The sequence below is a fragment of the Pteropus vampyrus genome, unplaced genomic scaffold (genome assembly GCF_000151845.1).
Source record: "Pteropus vampyrus isolate Shadow unplaced genomic scaffold, Pvam_2.0 Scaffold43, whole genome shotgun sequence".
Lineage (NCBI taxonomy): Eukaryota > Metazoa > Chordata > Mammalia > Chiroptera > Pteropodidae > Pteropus > Pteropus vampyrus.
The window spans coordinates 7,165,860-7,177,398 of NW_011888824.1; the positions used below are offsets into that span (position 1 = coordinate 7,165,860).

The 11,539-nt window shown below is 34.8% G+C and overlaps 1 protein-coding gene across 3 annotated transcripts in view; it reads left to right on the forward strand.

Moving 5' to 3' along the window:
* Positions 1-11,539, forward strand: part of TRDN (triadin) — a 241,034-nt gene that overhangs the window by 142,601 nt on the left and 86,894 nt on the right. For all 3 annotated transcript variants that reach the window (XM_011358757.1, XM_011358759.1, XM_011358760.1), the window contains one exon: positions 1,762-1,839. In XM_011358757.1, the coding sequence (XP_011357059.1) occupies positions 1,762-1,839 (78 nt within the window). The remainder of the gene's footprint in view (positions 1-1,761; positions 1,840-11,539) is intronic.

The following is an 11,539-nucleotide window of genomic DNA, read 5'->3' on the forward strand; positions in this document are numbered from 1 at the left end:
ATAGCCACTTGTACTTTAAGCTTTAGTTATTTAAGTGACTTCTTCCTAAACCTAGGTTCTCCCTAGATTTTAAAACTAGATTTTAAAGCTATCCCGCCTTAGAAATTTTTTCAAGAACAGCTCTCAAGCAAGACATGGGAATAAATCTCTCCAAGTAGACATCCTTCTGACTTACGAATAGGATGGACAAAGGGTGGAAGTGTCTCTTTTCTGTCCCTTCCCAGCTGCAGCCATGGACCCCCTTATAGAAGACAATGCTTTGCTCATCTTAGACAATCAGAGAGGAACTTTAAGCATCTCACATCTAGTGCTTGCATGGAAATCTAGTTCTATGTCCTAGGAGCTGACTGGCCTGAACCTCTGTTTGCCTCAGTTTTCAAACTATAAAATGAAAATTATACTTACACCCTAAGACTCTTGTGAAGATTAAATGACAATCTATCAAAACTGTGATTGTTCCAGTTACATAGTAAGCCCTATATAAATGTTTAACTGGGGGAAAAATGTGGATCAAACTTTTTTTTTTGGTGTTCCCAGCCTTACTTTTCTTTGCTCATTAAAAAAGGAACTTACATATTGCATCATTTCTATTAAATCTTTGTGCTCATGAGGGAAAAATATAATCTGAATTGATATTTTCTACGTATACAGCCTGCATGTTATGAAACAATATGCTTTGCTTTTATACATACCTGAACATGCTCATGCATCAACCTATTGTTTGCAATGACTAGAAGGAAATCCTGTAGTCAATTCAGACCAACCTCTCTTTGGCTTGACGGTCCAGGCCTAGGGTTCTTCCCTTCTCACCACCACCAGAATGTGGTGTGTGCACCTCTGATTACTCCACTTGGTAATCCACAATTCACAAGGGTGAAATGATTTTGACGAATTCTAAAAATGGAAAACTTCCAGTAAGCAGGCAGATCTGCTGACATTTGATAATATCTAGCTGTCAGTGAGATTTTAGAAGGTGCATATACCCAAGTCGATTCCTGGATTAAAAAAGAAAGAGCAGGAGTTCATGAAATGAAAATTAATGATAAAACATATTGCAAGCATTTCATATGAAATCATATGTTAGTTAATGTTTACAGTTCATGGCCTAGGTGGTTTTGGTTAATTAAAAAAAAATCACTTGGGATAAGGAAGCACTCGGAAATGATTGTGGGTTTTTATACAGTTCATAATAAGCCCAGAGACTTAAGGGAGCTATTCAAGGTCCTATAAAACTGAATATATTTTCCCTTTGGCCCATTATTTACTTAACTGCAGGTCATTTATTTTGGCAGGAGAAAATTTTTGATATCAAAAGTCCTATACATTTTAACCTTCTTTTATTGTTTTATTATATCATTTGAGAATTTTTAGTTCAATGAAAAAAAATGATTTTTCTATGTATTAGGATTTCTCTCAGCTTCTGTGATTTTAGTTTCCATAATTTAAGTGCATATTGAAAATAAATTGCTTTATTTGATTGCATGTAGATTTTTAATTAATGAAGTCCATTAGCTAAATTTAACATTGTGTATACATCTATGAAAAGTAATATGTCCAGAAATGGCTCTGAAGAGAGCTGAACTTATGTATGTATCCACTTAAAAATCTCACCTAATAACAATTTTCTTATTGCATAATAATATGAATTTATACTTCAGATTATGAATTATGCATGTTGGGGACAGATTTAGCTATTTTAGTTGTGGATATTAAATTTTTAATACTGTTTTTTCAATACCTATTTCTGTATTGTGTGTACAGGACAAAGCCCAGCCATACCTCCTCCATTACCAACAGAACAAGCTTCCAGACCCACTCCAGCCTTACTTACTCTTGAAGGCAAGTATTTTAGTTTTTCCAAAGATCTTCTCTATTATGGTTAAAATAGAATGTAGAGAAATAAAACAAAATAATAAAAGCAACAAAATCCATATTTTCTCAAATAGTTTTAGTATGTCTACATATACTACATAGTTACAGTTTACTTTTCCTGAAATTACAGTTTGCTCCTTCTTAGAAAACCAAAAATTTCCTCTTAAGATTCTATATTGGTGACCACCAGCTTCCAGAATAATGACCAGCTTTGTACCCTGGAAATCAACCAGAAAGTATAGAGACAAATGGACCAGAATATGCCTTGTGATTCTTGCAGTTTTACCACCACTTGATCAATTTATTGTCTTAAGATTCTAGTGTCAGAATTTCTGGGTTTGAATTTGATTTCTACTTCTTACTAGGTGTGTAAATTTGGGAAGTTACTTAAACTCACTGTTCATGAGTTTCGTCATCCTTAAAATGAGATAAGAATAGTACTGAGTTCACAGAGTTATTGTTAGGATGAAATGGCAACTTAAATGCCAACTCATAAGTACTTTATAGAATTAGTAGTTAACACTACAAGTAATAAGTAATTCTTCAAAATATGATGTCCAAGATTAGCAAAATTAGATGATGAAAGTATTATCATAATTAAATTTGCTAGACATTTAACATCTTTTCATTAAGTTTCCATTCATTCCTTCAACTATTATTTATTAAATCCCGACCATGGGATCATGTTAGATATTGTCCAAAGTACTGGAGATTCAGAGATTAATAGAAAAAAGTTCATGCCCTACCAAGACTTAGTTTACAGATAGAAAATTAAAACTAATTAAAGAAGAGCCCAATATAAAATGCAAATCATTAAAGCCAAGTACGCCACTAGTTTTTGCAAGAGAAAAATGGAGGTCTCCCCCAGATCACCACAGCACCCTTCCCACCCTACTCTGTCCCACACTGAAAGGGACTGTCAGTGTACACATGTGGACACCAATCGGCTTGTCTAAGTTGTATTCACTCTGTTCAACAGCTACCTGTTGGCTTTGGCCACTCTTTGAGACTAGGGGTAACCACGCTTAAGAGAATTCATTCAGGAAGAGGCCCACACAGCCACTGGCATCAGAGTAAGGGCTGTTTAGGGGGAAAAAATCAGGGTCCCGGAATCTGGAGTATAAGAGAGAAGGGATTCTAGGTGGCCACACCCTATCCTCGCACTGACACCTAGAACCAGGGCAGAGTGTAGCTGGAGAAGGATCCAGAACAGCTCTATAAAGCACAGAGCCACCAAGAGGGTCCTTGGTTGCTGTATTTTAAGAGGTATGCTGATCACCACAATGGAATAAGAAACAAAAAATAAATTAGTACAAAGTACTGTGAAAGGTTAGAGAAGAAAGGGCATAGCTCTGGCTAGAACAGGTGAGGAGGATCACAGAAAAGGCAGAGATGGCTGTGAAATTGAAATCCCAGGAAGAGGTGTTCATTATTCACCCAAGGAAGGAAAGAGCATTAACAATAAAAGGAGTGGCATATGCAAAGGCATGGGATGAGAAAGAAAGGTCCAGAGAAGTAATTAGTTCTTCATGGAGAGAAGGTAAAAAGCATGGAGAGAGTTTGGGAAGGCTGATACAAAGACATGCAGAGGGCAGATCATGAAGTACCTTGTATAGGCAAGCTTGACATTTATTTTTATCTTTAAAGTTTTATTATGAAATATTGAATACTAAAATAAATCCCCAATATACTCAGGCTGCTGATTTATCAACGTTTTCTATTCTTACTTATCTAACTCTTCTCTCCTTTTCCTTTCTTCCTTTTTTGTCTGATTGCATTTTTGCAAATCTTTGACCTCATGCTATTTCACTCAGATGAGGAACTTTTATTTTCTTTTAAATTTTTGATATATTTACATGGTTCAAAATTTAAAAGTTACAAAAACAGCGTAGGGTAAAAAGTTTTTCTCCTGGCCTTATCCACCAACTACCCAGTTCTTCTCCTTACAGGTAACCAATTTAGTTCTTTCCAGAGATATTTTGTGCACATACAAATACACATATTTCCTTCTTGGCCAAGGAATTTTTATTTTTGTCTGTAGAAGGTGAGGAGTTTTTCATTAATGGAATAGACATGTTCACTTAGAAATATCAACTTAGCTCTCATCCTACAAGGTAGACTGGTGGTATTGGTTGCAGGCTCTTGGGAAAAGAGTGGTCAAAACAAGTTATAAAGCTTGAAGTAAATAGTAGTGTAGTAGATGGAGAAAAATAGATGGACTAGAAATAGATTTTGGAAGAGTAGCAACTGATCTAAGTATCAGATTGGATCTAGGTGCTGAGGTAGAAGAAGGAATTAAAATGACTCCAGCTTTCTGAATTAGGTATCTGGTGGACAACAGTGCTATTAACTAAGATGGAAATCCATTGATATAAAACAGGCCCAGTTAGGCAGAGCAGGATGCTGATGGCTTTAGTCAGGGACAAGAGAGTTTCCCATAGAACATTGAAATAGAATTACTTTCGGCTATCCGTTTATGTTTTACAAATTCAATAGCCAGAGAAGGATATGAGTAGTGGGCAGGAGAAGTTTTCCCAAGGTTATATTATGACATCAACATGTTCTTTGCATTTGTCTGGCTAGATCCTGACCACGTCATGCCTATGGCTATGCTCTATTTGACTCACATTTATTTATAATATTACATTTGCTATACCTATATGCATTTTACATTTGATATTACAAAACCCAGGCTTGCAGTTTACTTACTTATGCTAAATTAATTAAGAGTAGGACTGGGATTCCAGCCTTGGATTTCTAGTTCTATGCCCTGGGAACTTTTCGTTTTATTACTATGCCATTTGATTTTGAGGGTTATATGTTCATGTTTTCTGAGATGTCAACAGTTTTTAAAAATTGACGCTTAAAGTTTTGTGCTTTAGATCTCATGCAGTTCTGGGATGAAAACATAATTTTAGTCAGGAGTACCCCAGCAATGCTTCTCAAAATTTCATGTGCACACAGATCACATGGGATCTTGTGAAAATGCAGATTCTGATTTAGTAGTTCTGAGGTAGGGGCTGAGATTCTACATTTTTACCAAGTTCCCAAGGATTGCAGATGTTGCTGGAAGAGGACCACATCTGAGTAGCAAATCTCTAGATGATTTGGGAAGGAGGTGGAGAGCAACTGAATGTTTCTAAAAATGCTTTTAATTTAGTATTAGTCACCTGAATAACCTGTAATTGGCCAAATGTCCTTTAGAATTATTGAAATGCCACTTTTGAAGACATTTTGACTGCTAGTTATCTGGGAAAAAGAAAAAGTTTCAGGCCAACTACATAAGCATTCTAAAAATGCTTATAAGAAAGCAAGAGAAATGCCACTGGGAATGGGAGAAACATTACATTATACTTGTAAATTATAACAACCTATTATACAGTAAGTAAAATATTGTGATTTGGTCATCCATATGAAGTGAATGAATTAGAATTTGCAAATTTTAAATAAAAATCCCATATGATCTGTAAATCAGTACTGTATCAATTCCAATATAAAAAAATAATTTGGTCATTAAAGACCATGATTTAATGCAATGATCTTGTAATGGCTCACTCCAAGATTTCAAATCAACAATCCTTCTTGAACATGTAGAGAACAGTCCAGATCTAGTTCATGGTTTGAAATTTTTGTCTCCTATTCAATTCAGCTGTAGATATATTTTGTTTGGTCCACAAAGGTCTTTTATGTATGTTTTTTAAAGGTTATTGTCTTGGATAGGGCAAACTTCCCACTATCACCATTGACTTCCTCTTTTCCTTCACCCAGTCATTCACTTGGCTCCAGACTTTATGTGTGTAACAATTATATAAAGGCAATTTTTTCTTGATATATTAATTTTTCAAAAAAAATTCAGATCAACCTTGGTGTTTTAGTATACATGGGCTACTGTAACAAAATACCAAACACTGGGTGACTTAAACAACAGAAATTTGTTTTTTCACGGTTCTGGAGGTTGGGAGTCCAAGGTCAGAATCCCTTCACAGTTGAGTTCTAGAGAGAGCCACTTCTTGGCCTGCAGATGTCCTCCTCCTCATTGTGTTCTTACATGGTAGGGAGAGAGCTCCACTGTCCCTTTTCTTAGAAGGACACCAGTTCTATAGGATCAGAATTCCATCTTTATGATCTTGTTTAAGTTTAATCACTTCTTAAAGGCTCTGTCTCTAATACAGTCACATGGGGGTTAAGGCTTCAACACATAGATTGCGAAGGGACACAATTCAGTCCGTAGCATTTGGTAAACTCTAAGTTTAATTAATATGTAAATAAAGCAGCTTAAATATTTACCTCATAAATTAGAGTTGTTTAAGTACTTGTTTTTGAGTAAACAATGATTCTGACTCTTTCATTTCTGTCATATATGGTTTTCTAAAGGCGTAAATTCCAAACTTACAACATCTGTACATGCTTGTAATTGATAGGACTTAAATATTTTCAAAACTTTCTTAACTAGACTCAAATATAACTGAGTTTATACTGAAGGTAACAAAACAACAAAAACTGAGTAATCTCATCACTGGCTACTATTGTGTCTAATTTACCTAGCTAGTAAATAATTTTTTCCTAAATTTATAGAACCCAGTTCAAAAAAGAGAGAGGAGAGAGAGAGAGAAGAGTTATATTTCTTTTGGCATTTGGACTATAATAGCTTATGTGACTTGATATAATGTGTCACAAAACTGACAAGTGACTATCTCACAGTCCAAGTGTTCACAGGACAAGAGATAGCCTATAAATAATAGTGTCTCCTTAAGTTTCATCAGATTCTAATTCTGTTGTTGTGAGGTGGACATAAATCATGGAACTCCAGTCCCCCAATTTGAGACAGATTTTGATAGTCAGATTATTCAAGTGTTTGACTCTAGTTTATCTCTTAGCAGAGGTCATAAAAGATCAAGTAGCAAATATTTTGCCTATCAATCTGTGATTTGAAATGGTAGGTGTCATTTGTTAAGTGGGACACTTAGGTTCTATTGTTACATTTAAAGAGCAATTTAATTTGACTTTTTACCCTGCAACCCAATGCTCTGTGTAAGTGAATAACATAACAAAGATGCAGGATTGTAAGGCTTTTAAGGTAGTCCTTGCACTGAGGAGGCTGGCACTGAGCAGCTCCTTGAGGAGTCCGCTTATCAGGCAATGCTGAGATCATGGGCTTTGTCAGGGCTTGCAGATGTTCTGCCTGCGACACCATTAACATAATTGATTAGGAACTAGGACATATTTAGTATTAATCAAGCTGTTTTTAGTGAGGCTGATTATGCACAGTCCTTGATGCACTATTTTAGTCTGGAATTTTCTTAGGACCAAGTCGCAAGAAAATGGCATTATATGAAAAGGAACTTAACATGTGACACTAACATATGCTGTTTGATTTGAGGAGTACAGTTATAACAGGTCAAAATGTAGGAGCGTAAACATAGTTTTCATTTTAATGTTTTAAAAAAGCAGAATTTATATATAGACTAGAGTATTAAGTTTGTTCACAGGAGATTGCAAATAATTTAGAATTTTATCAGTAGAAATCTAAAAATACCATGGACCTTGTTATGGGTAAAAACACTCTATACATCTGTGAAGCCCTTAAAAGATCATTTTGTGCTTTCACAGCACTTAAAAAAAATAAGTTTCAAATAGCACTCACTTCATTCTGCAATGTATTGGTACACCTCTTATTCCAGGCTGCTTATGTAATGCCTTGAAATTCTGTCTTGCCTTCCTTGAATTTCATTCCTCTCCCACATCACACACTTTGTACACCATAATGAACTTTTATTGCTTTGAATCTTTGGCTATAAAGACTAATCATATATTAAACCAGTTGTTTTCTTTGACTCTCATTATATTTTTTAGAATATATTTGGCCAGACAAAGAATGCTATAATAGCGTTTAAAAAGATCTTTATATAATGACCACCTCATGCAATCATTGTGGTTGTTGTCAATTTGCATTTAATTATAGGCATAACCTAATTGTAATTGACTTCCTAACTTCGATATAATATTAATTTTCATAATCTTTTGAAAAAGTATTACATTTTGTGAAGGAATTAATTCCCTTGTCTAGTGGAAGCTCTCACGGGGCCGAAAGTCCTGCAGGTTCAAAGAGTCACTGTAGTTATTCATTTATTCCACAAACAGAGCAGAGCTATGTGTCCCCCCTGCCTTCCCAACATCAAATGGCACCTTATACATTGACATTACAGGTGGTTTTAACCCTTAGCATGAGAACTGTTTTATTATTAAATGTTTGTCAGAACTGTGTTACTTAGGAGAGATTAGCCCCTTATTGCCCTCAGAATCCTGAGTGGTTAAACAGGACAGATTTAGGAAACATTTTGCACCCCCTTTTCAATCACACATGCACACATGCACACACACACACACACACACAAACACACACACACACACGCAAACACACATGCAAACACACACACACACACACACGCAAACACACACACACACACACACACACACACATAGAGCTGCTTTATAAAATCTTCGTGCAAGCAATATTACCAGATATGATCCCATTATTTTTAATCAACAATGCCAGAATTTTTTTATTCTTCTGCTCAGCACAAAATACCTCCTTGACCTCCAACAACACATTTTTCTGTTATTGATCTCTGAAGAATTGAAGACTTCCGTCCACATGTAATTACTGAACACTTAGTATAAAATTACCACAATTCATCTATTGCGGCAAAGATGTGAAAGGAAGAAGTTAAGTGATCTCTTATTCAGTATTTATCTTATATTTAAATTACATTTAATATTCCATTGCAAATATATAATTTGCATCAATAAAGTAGAATATACTAAGGTGAATAAATACTGTATACCTTATTATCTTCTTGAATAAATATGCAACAGGTAATTAGTATTGCTGTTGTAATACTAATACTCTAGAGCAAAGACCAAGGACCTGGCTTCTAATCTCAGCTTTGACATTAATCAATTGTGTGATCTTTGATAAATCAACTGATTTCTTGAACCTCCATTTCTTTACCTGTAAATGGTAAGGACTGAACTTAAATGGTTTCTGAAGTTTCTCTCTGCTTTCACACACAGATATTTCAAGCTTTTTTTTTCTTTGTTTTTCCATAGTGGTTAAGTAGCTGCTGCAGATGTGTAAGGTGTGGTCATGTCCTAGATAGAAATGTCAAACAAGCATGTTTCTATGCAGCACATATTATTATAAAGCATATTTACTGAAGTACAAAAGTGAATTGTACAGATCCTAAAAGATTCAAAGTTAGAAGGAAGATGAGATATGAACAAGGTAAGGTTTTGCCATGAAATTGCAAGCCTTGCATTGGGCCATGAAGAGTAAGTTGGTAGAATTTGTACAGAGAAGAAAGAATCATTACAAGAAACTTACCATTAGATAATTTCTTACCACATGATGCATCCGAGGACGAAGTTTGGCAGGAACTGGTAATGCTTTATTTACAATTCTATTAAACCAAGTACTTTATCACCTTAGCTCTTCTGTGAGATATATTCTGGGAAGCAAAAAACATAAAATAATAAAATAGAAATTTGGCTTTAGTTCTTATTCCATTAATTCTATGACACAATAAATTTTATTAAACTTTAGGCTAATATAATATTTTTCTTTGTTTTGTGGTTAAATAAACTCATATCTTTCAGAGATTTTTAATGGAATTGGCCTTTAGTTATTATTTCTGATAAAATATATAAACCAAACTACTTTTAGTACATATTTAACTTAGAAAGTTGCAAAGATGACTAAATGAAATAATGTATTTAACACCTTAGCACATTTTCTAGAGCAGTTAGATACTCAACCATTAGTCATTGTTATTATCATTTTTCTATCAGGAAATTTCTCTTATATGTATAGTAAACCATTAATTTTTATCATTAGTTTTTAATTGGTTTCTATAGAAGATAATAAGGTAATTGCACTAATGACTGAATACATGCAACTCTATATAATTTCCTAATACAAAACTGGGGTCATGTTATGAATGTTTTTTTTACACATCCCTAAAGCTTTTACACCTCCTCACAGACTGCACAAGCCTGCTAAAGCAATTGAGACGAAGAGCAGTAAGAATAGATTTGCATTTTAGATCATTGTGGCAGCTATATAGAAAGGGTGGATGAATGAGGGGTGGAGTTTAGAGTGTTAGAAATAAGACAAATAAGTAGACTCCTAAAAGATAATTGATCATAAGGAAATTTTATGCTACTTTTCTTTTAAACAACCATGTTTAAAACTCAGAACAACTCCCAGTGGCAAATATGATCTACATCGTTTTACAGAAATGATCAGAGAAACCAAGTAAGTTGCCTAAGATAACACAGCTCTAACAGTGATATACAGTAAGTCCTCACTTAAATCATCCATAGGCTCTGCAACTTTAAGCGAAACAGTGCGTAACAAAACCAGTTTTACGTACCATAGGCTAATTAATGTAAACAAGAGTTAAATTTCTGTGGCATCACATCAATATTAAAACAAAACATTGTTTAATAAAACAATGCTATTTGAGGACCTGCTGTTATTAGAATTGGAACCCAGGTATCTTATACTGGGGCTCAATCTATTTCCATTACCTTAGACTAGCAATTAAGAGTTAGGGCTGAGCATAAGTACTAAAGTCTTATCTGGCCTAGAGAAATGAATGGCATTAAGAATAAGAACATTATTTTGGGAGATGGTGATGAGTTTAGTTTTGGGCTTGCTGAGTGTATCAGGATCCCTGGCACACTCAAAATGACTAAGAATGTTTAGTGAATGTAGTATTTATAAAGGTTTGAGTAGAGTTATAGTGAGGCACCTCAGGGCTAGCAAAACGGAAAGATTTTATAAGCCCTAGACCTGAAAGGGCAGTGAAATGAAGTGGTTTACAAATCCAAAAGCCTTGTAAGTATGATAGAGATGGCTAATCAGAGCTATGTCCTTCAATAGGGGAACACACCACCAACACTCTGTAAAATGATGTATGTAATATTTTCAGTGAACTGAGAAGGAAGTTAGAGAATAAATGCCCATCTCTCTCTTTTCCTCCTCCTCTATTATCTCTAGATGTTGCTTCCATAAGCCAGACTAACTCGAATCCAGGGCAAGGAACTTGGTTAATGCAATCTATAAAGATTATAGTAGAGACTGGACCTTGAGAGAAAATGAAGATTCTGCCACATGTCAGGTAGTATGTTGAGCTCAATTCACACAAGTGGTCAGCCCTAGTGGACAAGTGAATATAGGAGTCTGGAGTTTACAAATGAGGGAGAGACAGATGTCAGAGTCATAAGCTGAACCTTAGCACAGCATTTCCTGAATTTTCTTATGGAGAATTCAAGCTCTGTAATATTGTTGGTAGGAAAACATTTTTTTCATGATAAAATACTTCTGGTCAGCATAATTTGTTGTACTTTATGGACATTCACAATGCACACTAGTATATTAAAAGATCCAAGAAATTCTATACACACAAAAAATCTGTTTAATTTTTAAACTCAGTGATCCCCATATTTTTTTAATCACAGAAATGTTTCTGTTCTCAGTAACACTTATTAAGTTCCCAAAAAAGAGATGATTTTAAAAACACCCTGTGCTGTATAAAGCTTAATTCTGAATATAACTGAAGTGCAGGTCAACCATAATGTGAGCAAAGTTGTCCAATGCATGGAG